Genomic DNA, 27,135 nt, shown 5'->3' with positions numbered 1-27,135 from the left:
CTTCCTCCTCCCTGCAGCCTCCTGTGTCCTGCCTGCATCCCTCCTGCAGCATCCTCCCTGCCCCCCCCCAGCCTCCCTTCCCCCGTCGGCAGGTTCCTCCTGCCTGCATCCTGCCTGCATCCACCTTCCACCCTCCTGCAGCCTCCCTCCCCTCTCCAGCAGCCCCTTCCCCCTCCTCCTTCCCCCTCCTCCCTCATGCTGCCCTCCACCTTTCACTCCCCCCAGAGCTGGGTCCCCCCAGCCCTGCCCACGCCCCCTGCGAGGCGCAGCCCCTGCCCACGCCAGCAGGACGAGGTGCCACCGGGACAGGGTGGCAGCAGAACGCGGCACCCAGGGGTCTCACCCTCACCCCGTTGCGCTACGGCCCCAACACCCTGCCCTGTCCTGCACGCTCTGAGCTGGGGAGGCCTCTGGGGGTGCCCATAACGGGGTGCAGGATCCGTCTGGGGGTGCCCACAACTGGGGGTGCAGCTGGGGGTGGCCACATCAGGAGGGAAACTGAGGCAGAGCAGAGCCGGCGCCAGCAACGGTTCATATATTTATTCATAAGCCAAGTTATCAATAAAAAAAGTTCCATACTAAAAGGCCTTTACATAGAGTTTGCTGTTCATAAAACCTTTGTGTTTTTAATCCTTTTTTTCCTTTTTTTCCTTTTTTTTTATTGTTGGTTTTTAAATTTTTTTTGGTCTTTTTTGTCTTGTTTTGTGTATTTTTTAGTGTTTACACTGGAAAAGCCCCCGCCGCCGCGCGGCCTGTACACATTTACAGCGCGGGGCAGCGGCGGTAGCGGCGGGCAGGGCTCGGCGGGACGGGCCAGCGTCCGCCAGCACCGCGGCCGCCCCGCTATTGCACTGGGGCCGAGCTGTGGCAATGGGACCCCCGGGTTGGGGGGGCGGGGGGGGGGGCTGGGAGAGCCACCCCGCCAGCCCACCCCTGCCCGCCTCCGTGCCCAAGCCATGCTGGGGGGCCAAGCCCCCCGCCCTGCCGCCGCGTCCCCCCTATATACAGAGCTCCCCCGCTGTCCTCGTCCCAGCCAGGCTGGGGGAAACAGTGCACTGAAACGGAAACGCGACCCCTCCCACCCCACCCCACCCTGCCCCATATTATTATTCTTTTTTTTTTTTTGTTCTTTTTTTGTTTTGTTTTGTTGCTTTTTTTTCGTTGGTTTGTCTGTTTTCCATAAAACTTCCCGGAAGAAATACAATATTTACACGCAAAATAAATAGAACAACACACCTGATTTCTGCTTCACCTGCTGGCAAACAGTCAGAGGTACTAGGGAAAGTATGGCTTGTAGGGGAGCCCCCCCCCGCGCCCCCCGCGACGACGACGACAATGATGACCCCACGTCCATCCCAGCCACCCCAGGCTTTGCATAATTGCCGGGAAGGAGCCCCGCGGCAGAGGGGGTGCACGGGAAGGGGGGGCTGCCCGTCCCCATCCCCCTCCCGGCGCCCGGGGTGGGCACGGGGGGTCAGCAGAGGATGGGCACCCCGTCAGCGGTCACCAGCCGGCCCGTGGTGGGGTCGTAGGTGCCCGCCAGGTAATAGAGGTCCTGCCGGTCCTGGTACTTCTTGCTGCGGGTCATCTGCTCGTAGTGCTCCCGTCCCACCACCTGGCACTTGTGGGAGATGGTCTGCACGTCGTTCTCGTCCTCATGGCACGACTGGTACAGGGCGTTCTGCAGTGGGGACAAGACGGCATCACTGGCCGGCCCACCCTCACTGGCGTGGCACCCCCCTCCCCGGCTCGCCCCTCACCTTGCCGTCGCTCTGCCGCTTGCCCAGCTTGGTCTCCTCAGGGTGGTAGAACCACTTGACCTTGACCACCATGTTGCTGCCCCAGGACTCCCACATGCTCTCGATGCGCCCGATGTAGGGCAGGTTGGGCCGCCCGGCCGAGAGGAAGACGGCGCAGTCCCCAATGCGCAGCGTCTCCTTGCCTCGCACGATGGCCTTGTAGAACAGCTTCCGCGCCTTGCCCTTCATGCCCCGCCGCTGCAAGGGAGAGCAGGGGGTCAGGGATGGCGCACAGACCCCCTGACTCCGCATGCACCCGCCCCGCCAGACCCCAGGCACCCGAGGAAAGCAGGCCAAGATGCTCCCACAGCACCCATCCAGCCCTGTGCACCCACAGGCATCCTGCCCCGTGCACCCAAGTGCTACAGCCGGTGTAACTGGCACCCTGTGCTGTGTGCCCAGGCACCACGCCCAGCAAACCCATGCTGACATCCCCTGCATGCAGGTGCCCGGCCCTGTATCTCCAAGCACTCTGCTGTACCCATGCACCCATGTACCCTGTGAACACAGGCACCCTGCCAGGCACCCATGCTCTCCACCCCATGCACCCTGCACCCTGCCATAGAATCAAGGAATCATTGAGGTTGGAAAAGACCTCTAGGATCACCAAAGCCAACTGCCAACCCAACACCCCCTAAACCATGCCCTGAAGTGCCACATCTACATGGTTTTTGAACACCCCCAGGGACGGTGACTCCCCCACCTCTCTGGGCAGCCTGTGCCAGGGCCTGACCGCTCTTGCAGTAAAGACATTTCTCCTAATACCCAATCTAAGCCTCCCCTGCACAACGCGAGGCTGTTTCCTCTCATCACTAGTGACTTGGGAGAAGAAACCAGCCCCCACCTCACTTCAGCCCCTCTCAGGTAGTTGTAGGGGGCGATAAGGTCTGCCCGCAGCCTCCTCTTTTCCAGGCTCCCCCCCCAGTTCCCTCAGCTGCTCCTCCATCAGACTTGTGCTCCAGACCCTTCCCCAGCTTCATTGTCCATCTCTGGACACGCTCCAGCAGCCACACACCCCTACAGCTGCACCCATGCCCCCTGCCCTGTCTCCCCAGACACCTTGCTGTGTACCCATGCGCCCTACACCTGCACTCACGCCCATGCCCCATGCATGCAGGCACCCTCCCATGCACCCTGCCATGCACCCATACACCCGTGCCCACGGGTGCCGTGCCCGCTCCGTCCCCCGGGCTGTGCTGAGCAGTGGGTGCCCGCGGTGGGCGCCGGCCGTACCTGCGTGGGGTTCCCCGACCACCTCCAGAGCTGGCGTGCGGGGAGGAAGGCAGAGATCTTTGGCCGGTTTTCCACCGAGGGCAGGCGCTGCCTCCGGGAGAACTCTTTGGCTTTGGAGAAGCTGAGGGCCTCCTTGCGCTTGAGCTTGGCCTTGGGGCCAGCGGCGGCGGCCTTGGTGAGGAAGCAGCGCTGCGGCGCACCGCTCTTGGAGCGCAGGGCCTCCGGCTGCGCCAGCAGCGCCGGCACCGGGTGGGAGAGGCAGGTCTGGAGCAGCAGCGTGGAGTCCTCGTCCTCGGAGCTGTAGGAGGAATCCTCATTGTCGGAGGAGCAGAGGCTGGAGGTGGAGATGGAGCCGGAGCTGGAGGAGGTGGAAGAGCCCGAGGAAGAGGAGGAAACTGAGAGGCGAGTCATAAAGCGCGAGGGCACGTCGGCGCCCAGCCCGCCCGCCTCCTCGTCCTCGTCCATGTCTGAGTAGGAGCTGTGGCAGTCACTGTCGCAGTTCAGGGTGAACTCGGCCTGGCCCGAGTATTTCCGCAGCGCCAGCCCCACGGGCAGCTGGTGCACGGGTGCCCGCCCTTTCCTGTCCTTGCCTGCCAGAGCCGCGTGGGCATAGCCGTGGCTGGCCAGGGGCCGCTCCAGCTTGGCCCCAAAGTCCTTCTCAGCCAACAGCAGGGCCTTGCAGTTCTTGTTCTTGGGGGACGTCACTCCTTCGTGGTCCAGCTTGACCAGGTACTCACTGCCTGCCTTTCTCCGGCTGCTTTTGCCCATTTCTGCCTCCAGCCGCTCGGCCTTCTTGGAGCGCAGGAGTTTCTGGGCAGCCGGCAGCACCAGCCCAGCCCCGGCCCCGAAGGAGGCGTAGGAGCTGGCGATGCGGCTGAAGGAGTCGGCCCCAAAGCCATTGCCGAAGACGGGGGTGGCAAGGTGGTGGTGGTGGTGCACAGGGAAGATGGCCTCTTTGGCCCGCAGCTTCTTGGTGCTGCCGTTGACCTGGAAGAGGTTCTGCAGCACGGCCGTGCCCTTGCTCGCCGCCTTCCGCTTCGTCTGTGCCACCGCCGACCAGCTCAGCAGCGGCCCGCCACGCCGCCCCAGGAAGGGGTCGCTCAGCACCGGCGCCTTGCTGCCCGACAGCACCTCTGCAGCTTTGCCTGGTGGGAGATGGGGGTCAGGAGGGGCCGGCGGCCACGAGGATGGACAGACAGACGGAGGGAGGCAGGGGTGTGCTCCAGGACTGGCCTCATCCCTGCACATCCTTCCCTGCTGCCTGATCTCCATTCCCCTGTCACCACAGCACCCTGCACCATCCCGGTCCTTCCTCCACCCGCCAGCCCTGCACCCTTCCCTGCATCCTGCCATACCCTGCTCCCAACCCCTTGCACCCCATCCTTCCCTGCATCCCCTCCCCTCCCTGCATCTCAGCATCCGTCCTCACAGCCTGCAATCCCCCACACCAGCCTCCCTTGGGCACCCCAGGGGTAGGTGGTCCATGGCTGGCAGCCCCCCACCATACCACTTTTCTCCTTGCCGGCCGCCTTCTTGCCCGAGTTCTTGGGGGGCTCGGGGCTGTCATGGCGGTCCGGGCAGAGGCTGGGGGGCAGCTCGCCGGGCGGGGGCACATCGCTGCACGACCGCTTTGTCCGCCGGCAGGAGCTGGAGACCAGCAGCGCGGGGGATGGCTCGGTGCCTGCAGGCAGAGTGTGGGGTCAGGACCAGCCCCGCTGCCCCACTGCCCACCCCCTGCCCACGGCCCCGACCCCAGCCCACTCACACTGGATCTTGAAGTCGGGGGGCAGCAGACGGATGTTGGAGACGGCGATGTGCCCTGTGTCCCCGTCGTCAAACTCCACCATCACCGCCTCGGGGTCATCCTCCTCCTCATCGCTGGAGGAGCCTGCGGCATAGGGAGTGCTGTCAGGATGGGGCAGGGGTCCCCAACACCCCATGCCCTGCTGGTCACCCCCCGTCCTGCTGGCTGCCTGTGGCCGATCCTCACCTCGCACCACGTTCCCTGGGTAGAGGCACCGGGATTTCTGGCTCCAGTAGGCGCAGACGCGGGTGCCCGGTGGGAGGCTGCGGCGCGACTGGGGCCGGACATCAAGGACCTGCGAGGAAGCGGCGTGCTGGGCTCTGCAGGGCGCGCTGCCCACCGGGACCCCCACCCCGGCCCCCCGCCCTGCTCACCGCCTCCTGCAGCAGCTGCTCCTGTGAGTAGATGCGCTGCCGGTTCCCCCGCTCGCCCTCGATGATGATGCTATAGCTGGGGAGGGAGCATGGAGGGGGGCTCAGCACCCACCCAGCTGCCCTGGCACCCTCACCCACGACAGGGACCCCCACCCTGACCCCCAACTCACATGTCGGGGGGCTGGATGGTGCGGACACTGCCAGCATAGAGCAGGCTGTCCTCCTTGGGGATGAGGATGTGCAGCCCGTCCCGCAGATCCTCCTTCTGGATGGCGCAGGCATGGGGCAGGGGGGAGCGGTGTCCCCCCCGTGCCACCCCCGCCAGGCAGCCCCCCTCCTCCTCCTCCTCTGAGAAGCTGCTGTTGTCGTCAAAGTCGAAGTCGTCCTCCACGGTGAAGCTCTCCAGCAGCTTGCTGACCGCCCGGCCCTTGCACTGCGGGAGAGGGAGCTGAAGGCAGGTGGGGGGCACAGGGGGGTGCCGTGCTGGGGCGGGAGTCTGGCCACTGCCTCTCACCTGCTTGGTGGCCACTTTGCTCTTCACCTTGGCCAGCTTCTTGCCCTTGCTCAGGATGGTCTTGGCACTCCGGGGGGACAGGGCCAGCGAGAGCGCCCCATTTTTCCGCTGTGGAAGGCGGGGTCACAGCTGGCTAACGGCCCCCCCCGCAGTGACCCCAGCCCTCTGGAGCCCACCGGTGGTTCCCAACCACCCCAGCCTCCGCACCTCACGGGCCAATGGGTGCTCCCGACCATCTCAGCAACCCCAGCCCATGCAAACCCTGCATCCATCCCTCTGCACCTCGTGATCCTGTGGGTGCCCCTCACCCCACGCCCCCACGCTCACCCTCAGGGCTGACTGCAGCACCTTGCTCTTGCGCGTGGCCTTCTTCAGCCTCTCGCTGGCTAGGCGAGCCCCCTCGTCCCTCGTCCCAAAGTGCCGGGGGTCGGTGCCAGCGAAAAGGCTGCCGGTGGGGGTCGGAGCGCTGGGGCCGCTGGGGGCTGGTGGCCGGAGGCTCTCCTTGGGCTTGGCCTTCAGCTTCTTTTTGCCACCCCCCTCGCAGCCACCCGCCTTCCGCCGCGCCGGTACCTTCTCCAGCTTGCCAGTCCCCGGCTTCACCGGCCGCCGCTTGATCTTCACCTCTCCTTCGGGGCTGCCGAGGCGGCAGGGCCCTGTAGAGGGGGGACCGGGCTCATGGCACCCTGTGGGTGCCCACCCAGCCCCGGAGCATGCACCCAGGGGGTCTCCATCCCCTGTGTCCCACTAGGATCCCTGTGGGGTGATCCTGTTACCTAGTAGTCCCTGCCTTTCCTTCTTCTTCTTCGCCTTTTCGTTGGCTTCCATCTTCACCACGGAGGATGGGGAGGGTCCGAGCACGGCCACAGGCACTGAGGGCAGCAGGGACAAGCCCGGCTCATCATCACCGTCGTCCTCACTGTCTGTGTCCCCGTCGTGCTCATCTGCAAGAGAAGGGGGCAGCAATGAGGGACCCCGTACACCCAGGGGGAGCCCCTGCACCCCCCTCCATGCCCAGGGAGATGCTGCTTCCCTGTGTGGGATGGGGTGAGCTGAGACCCCGTGTGACTCCCTGGCACAAGCCACCCCTCCACACCTGCAGCTGGATGCACCCCCTGGGCCTGGCCCTCTGGCACCTGCTCTGCACCCCCAGCCCCGTGCCGGACCCTGCATCCCCAGCACGGTGCCGGCCTTGCCTTTGAAGCCCGCAGGCTGGCGGGAGTCGGGATCCTGCGGCTGGTACTTGGCAGCCTTGGAGCTCTTGGGACGGGACAGCTTCTTCTGGATGCGGCCGCTGGGGTTCGGGTCTTTCCGGCGGAAGGGGCTGATGCCGGCGGGCAGCCCTTTGCTCTTCACCTTCTGCTTCAGCTGTGAAACCTTGTGAGCCACCTTGCAGGCCAGCTTGCCCTGCGAGCTGCTCTTCTTGCACCGCACCTTCTCCTGGGGGGTACAGGGAGGCTCGGGAGGGGGCCGGCATCCCCCCAGCCCTGGGGCGGCGGTCACCAGCGGTGGGTCCAGACTCACCGGGGAGCCCTTGAGGCTGCCGAATGCCGCCTCGGTCAGCTTGCTCCTCTTCTTCTTGGGCTCTGGGTCCCCCCGCAGCTCAGCACACAGCAGGGACAGGCTGGTTTTCACCGCCCTGGCGGGGAGAACAGCATGGGCACAGCGCCTGCCAGACCCCCCAGGACGGATCCCGCAGCCTGGCTGGATCCTGCGCCCCTTGGATCAGTCCTGTACCCCCAGTGGGACCCTGCATCCCCAGCCATATCCTACATCTCCCAGATTGATCCTGCACCCCCCGGCCGCCCCCAGCTCCCCGCCTTCTTTCCCACCCCTCGCCCGTAACCTTCACTTGCTCACTAATGTTTTGTGACATACAAACCTAGAGATTAATTTTTTTTTTCTTCCCCTCCGTCTTAATTGAAGGAACCATTTAGCGCAGATTTAACTGTTATTACTGAACGGGGGGGCCGGGGGCCGCGCGCGCACACGCGCTCCGAGCGTGTTTGGACTCGCTCGGAGGATTTATGCAAATGGGCCTGTCGGGAGAGGCAATTTGTAGTGGAGAAGGACAATTATACAGGGCCCGGGAGTGGGGAAACGGCTGCGCCGGGCGGCTAATGGGTAATAATAAAGCGCCGGCAGCGATGAACGCCGCTGCAGCGTGACCAATGGCTTTATACGGTGCAGATAAAGAGGCTTTTATGCAATGCTGCTCCCGTGGCCGGCAGAGGGAGGGGGGACATGGTGCTGCCGCCCATTCGAGCCCCCCCCACCCATGCGCAACCAGGTTGAGAACAGGAGCACACCGGAGCGAGCGGCCGGACCCCCCGAAACGCAGCTGCTGCTGATGGGGGGGGGTAATGTGGTGGGGTGGCCCCTGAGCACCGCCACCCCCACGGCAGGATGGCCAGACCCCCCAGCAGCAGGGCTGGTGGTGGCCCATCCCCCGGGACAAGGAGGGCACGCGGCGCCGGTCACTCACTTGACCTTGCGGCTCTCGGCCCTGCCCGGCGTACTGGAGTGCTTGCGCTTCCTCGGCCGCCCTGGGCCACGCCGTGCCGGGCTCCGGGAGCTCTCGTCACGCCTGCAGCCGCAGCAAGACCGGGGGCACCCTGAGCCACGCGGCCACCGCAGGCGGTGCCCCTCCGCCGAGCCGGGCTGAGGACGGCCCCAAACTCATCACACCAGTGACTGCCACTGCTGTCCCACCTGGCAGAGGGCGCTCCCTCCCTGGCCTCCCCCCTTCCCGTGGGCTGCCTCCCCCCAGGGACCCAACAAAGATGGGGATGGGGACATACTCGTGGTCATGCCGCCTCTGCAGCTTCACCAGCTCCCGCTGCTTCTCCTTGTAGCGGCGCTGGAGCTCCGCTAGCCGCATCCGCACCTCCACCTCCTGCGTGTTGAGCTGCTCGATGGCTGCTTTCAGGGGGCAAACCTGGAGGCCGGGGCGGCAGGCAGCTTGCAGCGCCAGCAGCCTCGGCCCTCGGGCTGAGACGAGGCACAACTCATCCCACCTCCCACCCCAGCCGCACACGAAGAGACACTCACGGCCTTGGTTTTGGGCGTCCAGGTGTACTTGCGGCGCGGGACACGGGCGCGGGGTGGCGGGGAGGTGGGCAGGGGGCTGAGCGCGGGTGGGCTGCCCTCCCGGCTGGCTGCCTCCACCAGTGACCAGGCAGCTGCCACCGTGGCCAGGTTCTGCAGGTTGAAGGCCAGCAGGTCCTCGTCCTCCCCTGACAGGATGGGAAGTCAGTGGGGCCAGCGTGGGATGTGCCCTGGACCCCTGCACTGCCCCACTCATGTGTCTGCACACCACAGTGGCACCGGGACCACTACTGGGGCCGTGTGGGGTGAGGAGGGGCGTCCGTGGGGCAGGGGGTGTCGTGGGGTGCCATGTATAAGCGGGGTACCCCGGGGTGACCTTGGGGCTACACAGAGGGTGGTGGCAGAGAGGGGGCTGGCGCACAGTATGCGCAGCATGGCCAGCATCCCCGGGCGGCCGTGGGGCTGGGGGGGGCCGGGCGCGCAGCGGCAGCCAGGGATGAACTCATCGGCGAGCGGAGCCAAGGCCAGAGCTGGGAGGGACACGGTGACGCACCCCATCCGGCCGCCCCATCTGCGGCGGGGCGAGCGGCGGGGAGCGGAACCCCACGGACACCTCCCTGCCCCACAGCGTCACGGCCCCGCGCCGTGCACGGCCACGGCAGCAACGAGCACGCGAGGCCCCGCTGCCACGCGCCTGCCCTGCGCCACCCGCCTGCAGCAGCGCTGGGGATGCGCCAGGACGGCCTTCCCCGCCGGGGCCCCCGGGATTCCCTGGGGAAGCCGAGCCGGGAGGGAATCCCGGCGCCTGCCTGGAGCCAGCGCTGGAGCAGAGCCCCAGCGACGGCCCTGGGGCCACGAGCACGGCCTTGCTGCTGGGCACCGCACCACCGGCACCGCACGCAGCCCCTTCGTTCCTTGCTGCCAGCCTGCACGCAGCCCCACGCTGCAAACGGGCACGCAGCCCTTCGCTGCCAACACGCATGCAGCACCAAAAATGCACACGCAGCCCCCTTCTCGGCTGCACAACACAGGCACTGCCCAGCTCTGCTAGTGCAAGAGCTCGTGCAAGAGCAGCGCCACCCTTGCACACACCGCACGCGCACTGCACGACCCCTCTGTTGCACAGAGCACCCCCTGGGCACCCCCATGGGCAGGCAGCACAGCACCGGGGGCAGGAGACACCAGGCCATACAACCAGGGGGCGGGGGCACTGGGGAGCAAGGGACACCAGGAGAATGGGATGCTGTGGGGCACCAGGTCCTGTGGGGCATGGGGGGGGCCGCTCACCTTCCAGGGCCAGGTCACAGCGGCGCCGGCGCAGCTCCAGGTCGGCGAGCTCACTGAGCAGGGCGATCCCGGGGATCCCTGAGGCATGAGGGGCAGGCGAAGGGGGGGCCGGGGGAGGTTCCCCAGGCGAGCCCAGGGCCGGCAGCTCCCCCAGGTCGATGCCAGCAGCAATCAGTGCCTCCAGGCCGCCCAGGCAGCCCTGTCGCCCACTGGGGCTGTCACCATCCTCCTCATCGCAGTTGCCCTCTGGGTCTGAGCCATCGCTGTCACCTTCCTCTTCCTCCTCCTCCTCCTCCTCCTCCAGGGTGGGGGGCAGTGGGGAGGCCCCCGCCACGGGCACTGGGTGCTGCTGCTCCAGTGGGCTCTGCTCCGGCCCTCCCGGAGCTGCCTCTCGGCGCACCCCGAAGGGCACCGGTGCCCGCTCCTCAGTGGTGCCCGCGGCCGGGGTCGGCCCCCGCTCCCCGCAGAGGGGCCCTGGAGTGAGGAGGAGGTGGTGACGGTGCAGCAGCGCCCCGGGACCCTCAGCCATCGTCCCCCCGGCCGGTGGCTCCCGTGGGGGGCCTGGCTCCCGCAGCACCTCCCCGGCAGGGCTGAAGGTCCGGGACTGCTCGGGCTCAGCCGGCGGGGAGCCGGCGTGCATAGTGTCAGGGTCGGCCGGCTCAGCGGAGTGCGCCTCAGAGAAGCCCATGCCGGCAGCGGGGTAGCTGTAGCCAGGGGGCAGGTCTGTGGGGAAGCAGGTACTGCTCAGTGGGGACGCCCTGGCACCTCCAGCACCCTCCTCCTCACCGCCCTGGTCCTACCTGGCTCCAGGGACTTGGGGTAGTCGCGGGGCGGCTGCCCCTCTCCGCGCTTGTCCTCGCCATCGCTGCCCTTGCTCTGGACGGGCAGGGGGCTGTCGGCCGGGGAGCGGGGGGCCACGGCGGAGCTGGCAGCAGGGCAGACGGGTAAAGTGCAGGGGGCTGCGGGGAGGGCCACGGGACACTTGGCTGGGTGCCGCAGGGCTGGAGAGTGGCAGCAAGGGGACAGCTTGGGGGGCCCGGAGGCCGCTGAGGACAGGCCCTTGGCTGGGGGGTTTAAGGCAACTGCTTTGTGAGAGGGTTTGAGGGGCTTCTCGGGACCCCCATCCTCCAGCTCCAGGGGCTGCTCCTCCGGCTTCCGCTGCAGGGGACACTGAGGTCAGCACATGCCAGCCCCACTGCCCGGCCCCTGCCCCCCAGCCCTGCCCAGCACCTACTACCCTGCCCCACATCCCAGCCCCGCATCCTACAGCCCTGCCCAGCACCATGTAGCCCAGCCCCTGCCCTACTGCCTGGCCCCAGCCCCCCAGCCCTGCCCTGCATCCCCCAGCCCTGCCATGCATCTCACACAGCAACACCTCACATTCCAGCCCCACATCCCATTGCACACCCAGCCCCACAAACCTGCACCCCAGCCCCCATCGTACCACCACCGCCCCCAGCCCTGTGGGCACCTGGACATGCGCCTGGCGCTGGATCTCGAGGGCCTGGGCTGCCCGCTGCTGCTGCTGCAGGGCATAGAGCTCTTGCTGCCGCAGGAACTGGGAGCGCGAGTACACGGGCAGCTGCCCCGTGTGCTGCAGGTGGGCACCAGGGCCCCGGCCTGGGTACATCGGGGGCCACAGTGACGCCTGGTCCATCACGTCGGCTGCGAGTAGCAGGGGGTCAACGAGGGACCTGCCTTGGGGTCACCCTGCAGACCCCAGCAGTGCCCTCCCCAGCCCTGCAACATTGGCTGCACCCACAGGGACACCATCTCCCACCCTTGCATCTCCAGCAACTGCAGCAACCCGCCATCTCCCACTCCTGCACACCCAGAAGCACTCACAGGAGCCCCCATCTCTCACTTGCACACCCAACAGCACCCTGCAGGGACGTCCATCTCCCGCTCCTGCACCCCCAAAAGCACCCAGAGGGACCCCATCTTCTCCCCCTGCACTTCCAGCAGCACCCACAGGATCACCCACCTCCCACCCCTGCACCCTCAGCAGCACCGAGGGACCCTACCTCCCACCCCTGCAACCCTAGTTCCACAGCAGCACCCAAAGGGTCCCCCACCTCCCACCCCTGCACCCCTAGACCCAAACCCACAGCAGTACCCCAAGTACCCCAGTCCCCACCCCCCGCCCGAGCACAAAGGAGGGGGTGCCCGCCGCCACCCCCTGTCCCAGGCTCACCCAGTGTGTGTGGGGTGCCGTGGGCAGGGGGCTCAGTGGGCAGGATAACGAGCTGGGCAGGGGGGTCCTGGGAGAGGGGGAAGACGGGCTGCATGGTGCTGGGCATGGAGGCGGGGAAGGCAGGCGGCAGGTTCTGGTGCAGTGCGGGGTGGCCGATACCTGTGGGGCCAGGGGTGGACTGTCAGCACTGGGGCTGGGGGGGCAGCACCCCACTGCTGGGGAGGACATGCCCAGCTAGACCCGATCCCACAGCTCCCCCAGTTTGCTGGCGGCACTGACCGTAGGAGTGTCCCCCCATCCAGATGGAGGGGCTGCGGGTGCGGGGCAGCCAGTGCGTGTGTGCCGGGTGGGCGTGGGCAGCGGGGTCCCCCCCGAGCTGCCCCGCTGGCAGCGAGGAGCCCCCGGCGATCATCAGGTGGGGGGTCAGCTCCCCAGGACAGCCCCCAGACGGATGCATCCGGGCAAACTCCACCAGGTCCTTGTTATCCCTGTGGGAAGAGGGGGGGACAGGGGGTGTGGGGCAGCGTGGCACCATGGGGACAAGCCCTGGTGGGCAGGGACCCCCCCGTGCCCCCACCACGGCACTTACTGGAGAAGGAGCTCTCGCCCCGGCAGCCCGAGACGCTCCTCGCAGAGCCGGCCCCGCTCCTCCTCTGCCTCCAGGTCGATGAGATGCATGGGCCGTGCAGTGCCTGCTGTGCCAGGGACAGGACGAAGGCATCAGCGTGGCGCTGCCAGCCCCCTGCCACCCCCCGGTCCCACTCCGGGCCCTACCTTTGATGCCAGTGGCCGCCCGACCTTGCCGCCCGGAGCCACCACCACCGTAGGAGGGCTCAGGTCGTCCGAGTGTGTCCTTCTGCCGGGCCACGGCCACGGCGATGCCGACGGGTGGCTGCCGCACCTCACCCTCGCCGGGGGCCAGCCCGTCATGCTCCCGGCCACGGGCACAGTCCGGCCGCTCCAGCTCTGGTTGCCCCTTCCCCGGGGGGAACTTGGCATCCTGGTGGGCGCAGCTGCCCTTGATGCCCCCCAGCCCCACGAAGGGGGGGCCCTTCTGCCCCCCCAGCAGTGCCTGGTTGCTGTATTTCAGCAGGTTCTTCATGGCCGAGACTTCATCCGGGGCGGCTGGCACCTCCTGGCCCAGCACCGGACCCTGAGTCATCAACGCAGCCTGCTGCAGACTCGTGCCAAAGGGGTCCAGGTAAGGCCCCTTCCGCTCCTCCGCCACGGCCAGGGGGGGTCCCTGGCCCTGCACGCCCCAGGGGGGCAGGGGGTGTCCGCCGTAGCCCAGGGCACTCAGCTCCAGGGGCTTGCGCTTGCCCTCGGAGCCGGTGCTGGCCACCTCTGCCTCGGGGTGCTGCTGGTGCCGGATCCGCGCCACTTTCTGGGGACCTGGCCCCAGCGGGGGGTCCTTGGGGGGGCCCTTCTCTAAAGTGCAGCAGGAGGGACCGACCCGGACGCCCAGCGGGTCGGGGCGAGCAGCGCGGGAGCAGTCAGGCGCTGGCGGCACCTCAAAGTAGCCCTTCTCCAGAGCACCCTTGGGTGCCGGGCCCCGGCTGGCGAAGGGGGGCCCCTCAGCCGCCCCGCCCCCCAGGTACTCCAGCCCTTTCAGCCGGGCACCGGGACCCCCCCACTCCAGCCGCCGCTCCACCGGGCCCTCCGCCTTCAGCGGGTGGTGGAAGGGGCCGCCGTAAGCGGCCGGGGGCTCGGCCCCCACCTCGGCGTGCCGCTCCTTGCCCTCGGCACGCTCCAGCCCGCCGGCCTCCCCCGCCACCTGGAAGGAGCGGCTCTTGTCCGTCAGGTGTCCCACCGAGGGCACCAGCGTGGCCCCACTCAGCTTCAGCTCCCGGCCGGCCGGCTCCGGCAGCGGGCACAGCACCTCGGAGCCGGCGTGCAGCTGCAGGCAGGGGAAGGATCCGGCGGCGGGGCCGAGTGGGGCCGGCCCGGCGGGCACCGTGTAGGAAACGGCGTGGTGCAGCATCTGCCGCCGCTCCACGCACTCGCCGTAGGGCTGGGGGGCCTCGGGGGCGCCCGGCTCCCGCTCGCCCCGGCACTGCTCCTTGGCGCTGCAGCGGCCGGCGCGGGGCAGGGCGCTACCAGCGCAGCTGGGCAGCACGGCGCGGCCGGCGTCGCCCTCCAGCCCCTTGGCGCCCAGCAGGCAGGATGCGAGGTGCTTGGGGCGGCTGTCGACGGCTCCCCGTGGGGGCAGCCCCTCCTTGCAGTGCCCCTCCGGTGGCACTGGCAGCACCGCCTTGTGCCGCTCCTTGGGGTCCTCCTCGGGTGGCCGCTCCTTGGGGTCCCCTTTGCCCACCTTCTCCTTGCCTGCCAGGAAGCGGTCGTAGTCCTTGGGGGTCTTGGGCAGGGGTCCCGCCTCCCGCTCCCGGCTGCAGGAACCAGCGGGGGGCCCAGGGGCGGCGCGGGCAATGCCGGGGAAGCCATGGCCAGTGGGGAGCAGGGTGGGTTGGGCAGGCAGGTTGCGCAGGTAGAAATTATCTGGAGGGGAGGGTGTTGGGTGAGCCCCCTGCAGCCCCCCCTGCCAAACAACAGTGCGGTCTGGGCACCCGGGGCTAGAGCCGTGCCAACGCCAGCTCCCTGCTAATGAGGGGAGGAACACCAGGGGAAGGCACGGCCTAATTACCTCCCTTTCCCACCCAAACAATGCTCCCTATTAAGCACCCGCCACAATATTGTGAAAAGCGAGAGCAGCGGCGGCGGCTGGGACGGGTGCCCACCACCCTACACCCGCCGGCCCCGCTTCTCCCTGGGGACCTGGCGCTCGCTCCGCCGCCAGTCCCCGGCCCCGACGCTGAGCGCCGGCACTGGGGTTGGGTACTGAGCCCCCCACCTCTGACCGGCAGCCTCTCTGCCATCCCCTGCCGGCTGGGGACATGTGCCCCCGTGGGAGACCCCGACCAGCCCAGAGGTTGCAGTGGCACCGCGGTGCTGTGCCGGGACCCCGGTACCTGCCTTTCTGGCTCTCGTAGAAGCGGTGCTGGCCGTAGAGGACGTTGCTGTTGCTGTGGTGGTCCAGATGGCTCATGGGCAGGAAGGTGGAGGCCAGGCTCCCGGAGAAGCGGGGGTACCCTGGGGCTGGGGGCACGGCAGTCAGGGGGACCAGGGCGTGCTCACAGGGACACGGACCCCAGCGGCACCTCTGTGCCATGCTACGGCACTCAGCGCACCGCAGCAGCCCAGCCACACACTGCTCTGGCTATAAACACTTTGCCAGAGCCTGTAATCTCCTCCGGGCCAGGGACCCCCACAACCTCCCCATGGAGCTGCTGCTGGGCTGAGACCCCACAGGCTCATGGTGGCAGTGGCCACATCGTGGCTGCCCGGCACAGCCCTTGCAGGCTCATTAGCCAGCGCGCTCGGACAAGCTGTCCATCAGCGATGGGCGCTGCGCTGACGGAGCCGCGTGCGCTGCCCGGCCCCCCCCCCCACCCCGCACCCCCCCGGCGCGCCGTGCAGGCCCCGGCACGCCGGGAGCCAACTGGCAGCCGGTCAAACTACCAGCTGGGCCGGCTGCCAGGGCCCCGCGCCAATACCACCTCCCTGCTCCTTAACTCTGTCGGCCCTCGCTCCGGCCGCTCAGGTGGGGACGGGGACACCGGCATGCCGTGGGGTGCCGGGGGCCGTGCCAGGCTGCGGGGGGACCCCCGCTCCCATTGCACTGGGGTGTCTGTTTAACTGGGGCTGCACGCACTGCCTCGGGGGTCCCCATGCTACAGCCTGCCCCAGCACGGAGGTCCCTTCCACGGGAGGGGAGCATGGCCCCTGGTTCATCACCAGTGACACAAGCTGGCCTGGCCTCAGACAGGTTTCATGCTCGGGGCGGGGGTCTGCAGCCTGGCACAAGCCTCTCTGGACCCCACTGAGCCCCAGCTATAGGGGGGCTGAGCCTGGTCCCCATGGATGCACGGGGGGGGGTCTGTGGGGCACTCTGCCCCCTGCTGCCACCACACCGAAGCTCACTGTGTGCCAACTGTGTGCCCGTGCCGGCTGCCTGCCATGACCACCCTGTGTGCCAGTGCCTGGGAGGTCCGAACCCCGACCGCATGGGCACCAGCTGGATGTCACCCACCAGCACTGGGCAGAGCCCTGGCCGCATTCCGCCCATCCCACCGGGACACCCCGCAGGGACACCCTGCCTGCCCGCCCCAGGCTGCGGCCACCCATTCCTGCCCCGGCGCCCACTCACCTTCGTGGGAATGCGAGAACCAGATCTGGGAGGTGCCGGAGTGGGGCCCGCGGAAAGCCGGCTCCGGGGGGGAGGTGGCGGGGCCAGCAGGGTGGCTGGGTGCCCCCGAGCTCAGGCTGCTGCTCAGGAAGCCCCCCATGAAGGAGGAGGCGGGTGCGTTCCCCATCAGGCCGCTGCCGGCTGCAGTGGGAGAGGAGAGAGTCAGCGAGGGCTGCCCGCGCCCCTCCCTTGCACGCCCACCCTACCACCACGCTTGCTCGTGCACACGCGTGTGCACATATCTGCTGCAGGGCTGTGCACAGCCCACACTGCATTTGTGCATCCCTCGTGCATGCACGCTGCTTGTGCACGCGCATCTCCCACGGACACACGCCTCTCACTCCCTGAGCACGCACGTCCCTTGCGCGATTTCACCCCTCGTGTCCCCTCAGCCCTACGCGGCTCACACATGCATCGGGGCGTGCGAGGCACAGCAGAGCCATGCAAGGGGCACCAGTGCCCTGCCCTGACCCTGTGTGCATGCCCTGGGCACACACATGTGCCGGCGCATGGGAGGCTTTGCACACGCGTGTGGCTCCCCACGCTGCTGCTCTCCCGCTGACTCCAGCAGCAGCTCTGAGCCTCTGGTGGACACCAGCTGGCCCCAGTGCCGGGACGAGCCTGACCTCCCCAGGGCTCAGGCTGTGCCGTGCCGTGCCGTGGCAGGGCGAGCCAGGCCATCCTGCTCCCAGCACGGGCAGCTGCCAGCCACAGCAGCCAGAGCCCTGCCAGCACCCAGGAGGTAGTGGCAGGAAGGCTGGGGACATGGAGACAGCTGCCTGTGACTAGGACAGCAGCTCCCCAGGGCCAGGACACCACAGGGGTGGCACTGGCTGCGGGCAGGACTGCATGTGTGTGCATGCGCATACACATGCATGTGTGCACCCATGTGCAGGGAGGAGCAGGCGTGTGGGGAGGACAGGCCCAGTGTGGGAAGTGCAGGGCAGGGGAGCAGCCTCCACCCTGACCCTGGTGGCCTCCCCCACAGCCAGGGGGGGTCCCAGCACCCCCTGGGGAGGCCCAGGCCAGTGCTCCCCACTCCGGCCAAACTGTGAGATCATGGTGGAAACACTGGAGCCAGTGGCCAGCGGCCGGGCGGGCAGGAGAGAGCCGGAGGGAGGGAGCACTGTCCGGCCCACACTGCGCAGCCCTGTTCTCCGTGTCCATGTGTGTGCCGACGTGGGCTGGCGGGGCCGCGGCCGCCCACCCCCTCCCCGACACGGCTCGGCATGGCGCGGTGTGGAGGAGCCCGGGCTGGCCAGCCGCCCGGCCGGGGCAGGAAGCGATGCTTTGCTCTCTAAGCCGGCCCACGCTCCCCGGCTAATCCCTCTGGGATGCCTCTGGGATGAGTGTCGGGGATGTGGTTTCAGGCAGCTCGCTCCTTCCTGTGCCGGCCGGCCGGGGGCTGAGCCCGGGCAGGGGCCGTGTGGGCTGGGGGCACGGCCGCACCCTGCCTGCGGCCCTGGGAACTGGCACCACGCGCCCCCGGGGCAGGACGCTGCTCCCCCTGTGCCAGCATGCACTGGGATGGGTGGGCACGTCCTGCCAGTTGGCCTGGTTGCACCAACGCATCCCGGTGGAGTCGTGCCCGGTGCTGCCCGCGGGCAACTGCCCCGGTGCGCCTCCAGCCCCGGCCGTGCCGGGGGACCCCACCGCGGGGTGTGGAGCCGGCAGCGTGCCGGGCGGCTGCGCTGGGCAGGAAGCCGAGGTTTCCAGAACGAGCCTTTTCTGGAAGCTGTGAAACAGGCTGTAAAAAAAAATAACCCCCCCCACACTGATGGCGGCGGGGCCGGGCTGGCGCGGAGTGTCCCAGCGGGGCTGGTGGGGCTGCGGCCGCCGTTCCCCACACCTCCCACCCGCTGACTCACGCCCACTGGCACGGCCGGATCCCCCAGCGCACGCTGGCTCCACAGCTAGCCGTGTCTTCCCACTCGCCTTGCACGCCCGCCTGCATGCTCGCCCCGGTCCCTCGCGCACTCGTGCCCTGCCCCACGCTGCCATGGCTCAGCCTGGCGTGGCACGGCTTGGCATGGCGTGGCACGGCACGGCGCAGTCAGAGCAACGGTGGTGCCGGTGTGGGCAAGGAAGGGTCCCCAAAACCGTGCACAACTCATCTCACCCGTGAGCAGGCAGTGCCAGAGAAGCCCCACGCCAGGGTGGACGCAGCACCATGGGGCAGATGGGCAGCGGGGTCCCACCCCGGCCCCCCCCAGCATCCCCCGGCAGCGTCAGCCGGGAACTCCCTGGCCAGGCTCCCCGCGGCCAGCGCCATGAGTCAGCCCCACCGACACCGCTCCCAGCTCCAGCACCAGCACGGCCAACAAGAAAATCCCCCATGGCGGGTGCCAGCGGGGAGGGAAGGGTGGCCCCGGCCATGGACACTGGCCCTGGAGGCGTTTTGGGGGCTGTGCAGGGCTTTGCACCTCATGCCCATGCCGGGAACTCTGGCAGCTCCAGAACAGCCAAGCAGGCACTGCGCTGGCCCCGGCCACCCCACAACGGCCCTGGCACAGCCCTGGTCCCGCCATGCTCTCCCCAACGCCGAGCCAGACCCTGCGGGCAGGGAAACTGAGGCAGGGCAGGGGGTGGGGACGTGCTGGCAGGTTTTGGTGCTGGCAGCACCCAGGACCCGCCAAACAGGGCTGGGGGGAGGTGGCAGCCCGAGGAAAGAGTTAAGAGGGACGTGAAGCCACTTCCCCCTCATCACCACCAAACCGCAGCTGGGGGGGGGCCTTTTTGCCTTGGTCCCAAACCCGCAACGGGTCACACGTGTGACAAACATGCCAGGTCTCAGCTCAACCGCAGCGACAGCGCTGGGGGGGATGTGGGCTGGGGGGATGAGCACTGGTGGGACCAAGGGGGTGGCAAGGGGCACTCCCTGCCCCCCCCAAACCCACCCTTCACCCCCACACTGAGTGCGGCACAGATGGGAATATGCTGGGAAGACAGAAAGATTCCCCCGCCAGCAAGCAGGGCCAGGGCGGGTGCGGGGGGGCCATGGCCCCGGGGAGGGTCACCGCGGCCACAGCTGCTCCAGCCCAGCAGGTTTCTGGGTGGGGGGCTAGCAGCAGGGCCCCCAAGGCGGCGCTGCCAGGAAAGGGAGACGGTCCCTGGCCCCCCATCCCAGACTCTGGGAAGGTTGGGGCTACACCCCACCAGTCCCCCCAGCACAGGCACATGGCTGCACCCTGATATTTAGGGGCTCCATTTTGCAGAGGGAGGCGGGGGGGCTGAAGCTCCCCAAAGCCATGGGCACACCCAAGCAAGGTGACAGCCCCCGGGTCCCCGCAGCGGCAGGGACGTGCGCGGGGTGCAGGGTTGGGTTACTCCCTCGGCTATTTCGGGGCTGGAACATTCCTAGCGGGGCCGGGACCGGGGCCGCATGCAGAGACACCGGGAGCTGGCAGGGACCCTCCCGCACCACGTCCCCACAGCCAGGCACCCCACAAAGGTGCCACCCCCGGTCCCCGGACACAGGCAGGATGTGGCCCCTGGGCCCCCCCCACCCCCGCCCCCACACTTTGCAACACACACGGCCCCTTTAAATATTTGGCAAATAGGAAATAAGTGTAATATAATTTCCTCGGTGTTATAATTTAAGATTAATCCATATTGTTATGGCACTAAATAAATGCCGTAATATTGAAATGCAGTTCAAATTAGCTTGACAGAGTGCCAGAAGTACAATTAAAACGTTATCCGATGGGTAATCACACGGCAGTCACTCCGTGCTAAGTGCCACTCGCAAGCTGTCGGCTTTCGATGGAGGGAAGGGGAGGCTGGAGCCGCCGAGAGGCTGCACGCTGCCGCACGCTTGCTCGCTCGCTGGGGCCGTGTGTGCACGCACCGCTCAGTGCACGCTGCTTGCACGGGGTTCACGTGGCTGATGCACGCTGCTTGCATGGGGCTCGCGAGGACGGTGCACGCAGCTTGCACGGGGCTCGTGAGGTGCACGCTGGCTGCACGGCCGGCGCGCGTTGCTTGGTGCCTGCTCCTTGCACGGCCGAAGCGTGCGGCTGACGCGCACTGCTCCATACATGTTCCTTACACGACTGACGCACACTGTTTGGTGCACGCTGCCTGCACGGCCGGCACGCAGAACTTGCATGTCCGGTGCACGACTTGCACACCAGATGCATGCGCCTTGCAAAGCCCAGAGGCCATTTTGGGAGCAGCCGCAGGCCCGGCACAGGCCAGGGCTGCGGAGAAGCCAGGGAAGGCCCAGGGGGTCCCGGTGTCCCACCCTACGCAGTCCCATGGGTGCCGGGTGTCCCACGGAGGCCAAGCAAATTCCCCCTTCTGGAGACACCCCCAAACTTGGAGCCCACAGTGACCCCATCTTCCGCATGAACCCCTGCAAAGCATCGCACCTGCGGGGGCCCCGGCTGCCGTGCACGGAGCGGGAGGGAGCAAGTCTGAGGGGCTGCGAGGAGGACTCATCCCCTCCCTCCCTCCCCCCAGGGCCGGAGGACCCCAGCACCCAGCAGGGTCAGATCCTGCCCCAGGGTGATGCCGCGGGCAGGCAGAACAGCAGGCAGGGAGGGCGGCAGGCAGGGCCGCGCTGTGCCCATCTGTTTTGTTTTACAGAGCGGATAAAGAAGAACTCCAAGAATGAGATTATTGGGTGAGTGTTTATTTACTGCGGGGGGGTGGGGGGCACAGCCTGTGTGAATCTCTGCAGAGTCACCGAATCGCCAAATACTGCTATTTTTATTTTATGCCGTAATTCCCAGCTCGGCTCTTGCATATCACTGCCATTGGCACCAGGAGAGGAACCTACTGCACGGGGGGACACGGACAGTCCGGGCCAGGGGTTCCCAAGGGGCCTGGGGTGCCCACAGGAGCATCCAAATGCTCCGTGGAGCCTGTCCGCACCCCCAGTCCCCTCTTGGGGATCAGCCAAGTCTGCCATACACACAGCGCTTGGCCCGCAGAACCCGGTGATGGCACTGCCAGCAGCGCTGCCCCCACCTCCCCCCCCGGCATGGGACCCTCCCCCAGGTCAGGCAGCCCCAGGAGTGCAGAGGTGGGAGGCAAAGGCTGGGTGCCTGCAGCCTGGAGCGCTGAGACCCTCTCTACACCCCCTCAATTTGGGGGTTTCACTGCATTTACCCAGTTTGGGGCAATCACTGCATTTACTGGCAGTGAGCGGGGCTCCCGGCAGCTGCCCGGATCACACTGTGCGGCTGCTCGGGCTTCCCGTCCTCCCGGGCCCCAGAACGCAGCAGCGTCTCCGCACAGATCCAGCTAATCGGTAACAAACAGATGAAACCAGGGTAATTCCACAGGATCTGGGGTTCTCGGCAGCCCGCTCTTCCCACCGGACACTCACACGTGTGTGTGTGTGTCCCCGGCCACCCCAGGACAAGTGTGGCTAACGAGGAGCAGACGAGTTAATCTCAAAATCTGTTTTAACTTTGACACCTACTTTTTAAAATGCAGCGCATGCAGCGGCGCGGCCGGGCTAGCACGCGGTGCCAAGATGGGGAGCGGGGAGCCCCCGTGCCACGGCCGCGCTGGAGCCGTGCCGGTGCTGTGCCGCGGCCTCCCAGCCCCTTGTCAGACCCCATCTTCAGTCATTAATGAGGAAGCTGCAATGTAGAGTGGCTGCAGCGCTGGCACCCAGCCCCACGTCACCACCCCGGCCGAGGGCCACCGTCCCCACCTGCCCCCCGCCATTCCCCCCCCCACCCATGCCGGGGAACCTCATAGTGCCTGGCCTGAGCCTGGCCTGAAACTTAATCCGGGGAGGGGGACAGCTGTGGGAGCCCAGCCAGCCACCAGCGCCACGCCGCCGGCTTACCGCCCCGTCCACCGCCCCGGCACGCACACCCGCGCCGGGATGCAAACCAGCACTGCCACAGCCAGGCTGCACACCCGCACCAGGATGCAAACCAGCACCGGTTTGCAAAGCGGTATCCCTGGGGTCAAGCTGCACACCGGCATCGCCGCGGCAGCAGCGGTGCTCCCGGCAAAGCCCCGGCACGCTTGTGCAAGCCCCCGCTGGTGCTGTTATACATTGCAATGCACCGAGGGCTCCGCCACAGTGACAAACAGCCCGGCACGATCTCAACTATATATTAGTCCATAAAAACGTCAGAAGGGCAAAAATTGAGGCCCCAGCATAAAGCTCAGGCTCAGCCGAGCCTCTGCCAAAGCTTCCCGCCCCCCTGCCTGTGGCAGGAGCATTGGGACCCCCAGCCCCACTCAGCACAAGGGTCGGTGTGGGTGTGCCGGGGCAGTGGGACCGTGGCCCCCAGCCAGGCTGTGCCCCCACCAGCAACAAGACTGGGGTGTGGGACTGCATCCCGGCCTGGGCTCCCGGCAGCTCCGGGGGTCCCTGTCCCCACCCCAACCCCCCAGCATTGGGCAGGGCCACAGCTCCCCACACTCTGGCCCCCAGTGCCGTCTCGCGCCATCATTTGCATGGTCCCAGTGCCAAAACCAGACGCAAACTGAAGCATTTGTTTGCAATAACTGCGCAACCCCGAATTATGGCTTTAATAAAATCAAGCTAAACAGTTTTTATCTCCCCTTCCCAGGGCAGCCTCCAGCCCCCGGCAAAGGCTCCTGGGAGGTGTAGTCCGGCCCGCTGCCGGGAGCCATTTGGGGGAGCGTGGCCGGAGCCCCCTCAGCCGGTGTGGTGCCCTGGGGCTGGCGCGTGCCGCGCCAGCCCCACCGCCGCCGCCCAGCAAACCACGGGCTGGCTTTATTTGCTGGGTGGGGTAATTATCAATCATCGGCGTTAATTACTGCTCCGCACGCTGCCATGGCTCCCAGCCCTATGGCACAGCCATGCCACGGGGACGCCGGGGTGCTGGGCCTGGGGACCCCCCCTCCCGCCAGCCCCATCACCGCGCCAGGCACGAAATTATCATTTTTATTCGCATGAGCAACGTTCCCGTACGCGCGGGAGCCTCCGAGCGCAGCTCGCCGGGAACAGCTCCGGCTGCACCGGCCCTGCCAAAGCCGGGAATATTTTTAGCTCTTTCTGTTGTTGGGTTTGGCTTCTCCTTTTTTTTTTTTTTTTTTTTTTTTTAAGGCGAGTTTCTGCTGGGGTATTTTTAGCCTGATCCATGTTATTTTAACAACCTCCGTTGCATTTGGGCTCCCATGTGTCGCCCAGGCCCCGGCGGGTGCGAGGGTCCGGCCACCGCCACAGTGACACCACCACACCAAGAAGCCAGAGGCAAACCAGCGGCACCCCAGTGCCAGCATTCCCCAGGAGTCCCCCCGCCAGGCCACTACAAGCCGGAGAGGGGCCAAGCCCCAACCCTTGTCCCCCACCCCGGGGATGGGCACTGAGCCCCCATTCAGGCCCCCTCCACCCCAAAGCCAGGGGAGGCCAGGGCAGGACCCCCCAGCCTGGTGGTGGTCCTGAGCGGCCCCGCCACAGTGTGGGGGCTGCCAGCACAAAGCGAAACCGCCCCAGCCGCGGGCCCGATCCGGTGCCGCCTCCCCAGCACCCCCCCAGTGCCCCCCGCTTTCCGCCTCCTTCCAGGAGCCTCGGCCCCCACCGCCTCCCCCCCGTGCCGGCCCGGCCGTGCCCCCCGCCCTAATCCACGCACTAATTGTAATCCCATTAAAGCAGATATAATTTTATTAGTATTCACAGCTCATCAAGGCGGCGACAATAACCGGCGCTGCCGCCGCCGCCGTGCTGCAGTGAGAAAACCGCCTGCACCGGCGGGAAGCTGGAGGCCCCGGGCTGCGCCGTGCCGAGCCAGCATGCCGCACACCGGATCCGGCCCTGCTCCCGCTTCGGCTCTGTCCCGGAGCTCAGCAGCAGCAGACCGGCTCCCCGCTGCGCTTGCCGCCCCTGCACCCTCAAACCCACCCCCCCCACACCCCACACTGTGCACCCCGCTTTAGGCATCCCGCTTTAACCCCGCATGGCTGCAGCCGAGCACCATCCGCGCGCGCCGCTGCAGACAAAGCCAAACGGGCAGCGCACGCCGTGGATGCCAGCGCAGCGGCCGGATCCAGCGAGCCTCATCCCGGTGCCGGCACGCTTGGCCGTGCCGTGCTCGGCCGTGCGCCGCGCTTTGTCCGTCTCCGGCAGGACACCAGCTGCAGAGCCGAACGCACGCGCTGCAAACCCCTTCTCACCCTGACACTTCGGCGCTTTATACAGAGCCGGGGTTTGCTGGCCTTTCCGAGCCGCACCACGGCACCGCCGCGCTGGCCCTGCGCATAACGGCCTCCTTGTTTGCCCAGAAAGCGCTTCCTTGTTCAAGCACCGGGATCTCGCCGGCCCGGCCCGGAGATTGCGCTCCTCCCGCTCCAACAGAGCGGACAAGCGGGGAAATGTCCCACGTGTGCGCGAGCCCCCATACACCCACACCCCAAAAACACCGGGCGCGGCAACAGTGGGCGCAGCACAAAGGGAAGGCCGAGCCGCCCTGGTGCACCGGGCTCCCGCGCCCCCCCCCCGGCCCCCCATGCCGCCACCCCGGCCCCTCTGACCTGTGTGCGTGGCCATGGAGATGGGCGCGGGGAAGTACTTGGTGGGCTGGAAGTGTCCAGGGGGCTGCACGGTACCGTGAGCCGAACCCGCCACGCGCCCCGTGCCGTGCCGGTGGCCCAGGCTGCCCCGTTCCGACAGCAGCCGCGGCGGGGGCGCGAAGTCACGGCCGTCCATGCCGGGGGCACCCACCCGCCTGCGCGTTGCCCACGGCGGGACGCCGACACGGCTCCTCGGCGCGGCCGGCGATCCTCAGCGCCGCGGCGGGCTGGGCTCGGTGGCGGCGTGCCGCGCTCCGCACCGGGGCTCCCGACTCATCCTCCGCTCCTACAGCGATGGGAAAAAAAAAAAGGAGGTTGTGAGAGCGTGGCCAGGCCGGGGGGTTACGACCCCTCCTCGTCCCCCATGTTCCCAAGCCCCCCCGCGTGTGAACCCCCATTCCCCCAGCACCCTGCTCCCCAGTACACAGCCCCCTTTTTCTCCAGTAGCCCCTGAGCATGGTCCCCCATTTCCCCACCGTCCCCGGAGCACAGCCCCATTTCCCCCGTACCCCCAGAACACACACACACACACCCCCGTTTTCCCAGGGCACGACCCCTGTCCCCCGGCTCTCGGGCCCCGCTCCCCCGCTGCAAGGCTCGCTATTCTCCCCACGCCCGGGGCCCGGTTCCCCGCCGCTCGGGCCCTTCCTCCCCCGGTGCACGGCCCCGTCCTTGCCCCGGCGCTCGGCTCTTTTATGCTCCCCGCTGCTCGGGCCCTTATTTTCCCCGGGTGCTCGGGCTCCCTTTTACCCCGGTTGCCATCGGCTTCCCCGGTGCCTCCCCGGTGTTTCCCCGGTGCCCGGGCCCCGTCCCCCGGAGCACGGCGCCGTCCCTTCTCCCCCGCGTTGCACGGCCCCGGTTCTCGCTCTTCCCCCGGTGCGCGGACCCTCCTCTCCGCGGTTCCCCCCGGTGCACGGCCCCTTCCCCTCCCCGGCTCGCACGGCCTCCGCTCCCCGGTGCTCGGGCCCTCCCCGGTGCCCGGTTCCCGGTGCCGGCTCCCGCCCGCCGGCGCCCGCCCAGCGCGGGGCATTGTTCTCGGCAGCGCCGGGGCCGGCGGGCCCGATCCGGCGGGGAGACCGGGGCCGGGCCGGGGCGAACAAAGGGGCCGCGGAGCGGCGAGGGCGGCCGGGGGCCCCCGACCCCTCCCGGGCCGGGGCTGCACCTCCCCGGGGCCGCGGCGGGCGGCGGAGCGAGCGCGGCCGCTCGGTGCTGGGGGGCGGCGGAGGCGGCCCCGGGAGAGGGAACACGGGCGCAGCCGGTAAACGGGGATTAAAAAATTTTTTTAATTAAAAATTAAGAGCAGCGATGTAAAAAAAAGCAAATTTTTACTAGAATTTTAAAAACGCAAAAAAATTTAGGGGGAAATAACTTAGGGTGGAAAAAAATTAATGCAAAAAAAAATTATTGCAGAAAAGAGTCAATACAAAAAAAATATGCATTAATGCACGAAATTTTCAAGGCGAAGGTTTTTAACGCGAAGGTTTTTAAGGGAAAAAATATTTTAATTAAAAAAAAAGAAAGCCGAAAAAAATTTTCAAGGAAAAAAATTAACGCAAAAAAATTATTTTAATGCCGCGGAAAAAAAAAAAGCAAAAAAAAAAAAAATAGAGGCAAAAAAATATTTTAATGCAAAAAGAATTAACGCAAAAAAAAATAATTAAGGCGACAAAAAAAACAACAACCGAAGCGCCAAAAATTAAAATAAACCCCAAACAACAACAACAACAACCGAAATCACCCGCACGATCGCAGTTACTTACCGGAGGGGCGTTCCACGCGCGGGGCGAGCGCGGTCCCGGCGGCGCGGGGCGGCCCTGGCGGGGTGCGCAGCGTGCTCCTGCCGGTGCCCGTGCACTGCCCATGCACCGGCTGCTCCTGCAGCAAAGGGAACCGGGGGGGGCGGGGGGGGAGGGAGGGGGGGGATCGGGGGGGTGGAAGGGGGGGGGGTGGGAAGGGGGGGGGGACCCCGCCGCGCCTCCCCGCTCACGCCGCGCACTCCGCCGGGCGACGCGCCCCGCATGCTAATAAGCGCGTGCCCCGCGCGCGCGCCCCGTGATTGGCCGCCGCGCGGCGCTCGCGCCCCGCGCGCCTCAATCTCCTCCCCTCTTCGCCCCGCTCCCTTTCCAATCGCCCCCCCCCT

General features: G+C 67.2%; 1 protein-coding gene across 4 annotated transcripts; it reads right to left on the bottom strand.

Moving 5' to 3' along the window:
• Positions 1-525: 525 nt before the first annotated feature.
• BAHCC1 (BAH domain and coiled-coil containing 1) lies at positions 526-26,912 on the bottom strand. 4 transcript variants are annotated; one of them, XM_075111695.1, is made up of 27 exons: positions 26,756-26,912; positions 24,957-25,281; positions 16,452-16,631; positions 15,218-15,340; positions 13,025-14,743; positions 12,840-12,945; positions 12,530-12,738; positions 12,251-12,409; positions 11,528-11,721; positions 10,857-11,214; positions 10,057-10,779; positions 8,773-8,957; positions 8,523-8,659; positions 8,207-8,308; positions 7,246-7,360; positions 6,918-7,161; positions 6,498-6,665; positions 6,052-6,377; positions 5,725-5,832; positions 5,381-5,643; positions 5,211-5,286; positions 5,023-5,131; positions 4,798-4,920; positions 4,540-4,713; positions 3,033-4,177; positions 1,761-1,997; positions 526-1,681 (listed from the first exon to the last, which is right to left on the bottom strand). In XM_075111695.1, the coding sequence occupies exons 2-27, from the start codon at positions 25,129-25,131 to the stop codon at positions 1,475-1,477; spliced, it is 7,665 nt and encodes a 2,554-aa protein (XP_074967796.1). In that variant the 5' UTR covers positions 25,132-25,281; positions 26,756-26,912; the 3' UTR covers positions 526-1,474. The 4 variants fall into 4 exon arrangements, with proteins under 4 accessions (XP_074967796.1, XP_074967797.1, XP_074967799.1 ...); XM_075111696.1 differs by having other exon boundaries at positions 6,073-6,377; XM_075111698.1 differs by having other exon boundaries at positions 6,918-7,089.
• Between the last annotated feature and the right edge of the window lie 223 nt (positions 26,913-27,135).

The sequence above is a fragment of the Phalacrocorax aristotelis genome, chromosome 16 (assembly GCF_949628215.1).
Source record: "Phalacrocorax aristotelis chromosome 16, bGulAri2.1, whole genome shotgun sequence".
Classification (NCBI taxonomy): Eukaryota; Metazoa; Chordata; class Aves; order Suliformes; family Phalacrocoracidae; genus Phalacrocorax; species Phalacrocorax aristotelis.
Note: the sequence above shows the minus strand (reverse complement) of the source record. Positions and strands in the feature narration are given on the sequence as shown.

Bases quoted from the DNA above. Each gene is read 5' to 3' on its own strand.
- BAHCC1 (XM_075111695.1), bottom strand. From the start codon at position 25,131: ATGGACGGCCGTGACTTCGCGCCCCCGCCGCGGCTGCTGTCGGAACGG. The intron at 8,309-8,522 runs GTATGTCCCCAT...CTGCGGCTGCAG, and splicing joins CAGAGGCGGCATGACCACGA to GCGTGACGAGAGCTCCCGGA. The intron at 4,178-4,539 runs GTATGGTGGGGG...ATCTCCCACCAG, and splicing joins GGCCGGCAAGGAGAAAAGTG to GCAAAGCTGCAGAGGTGCTG.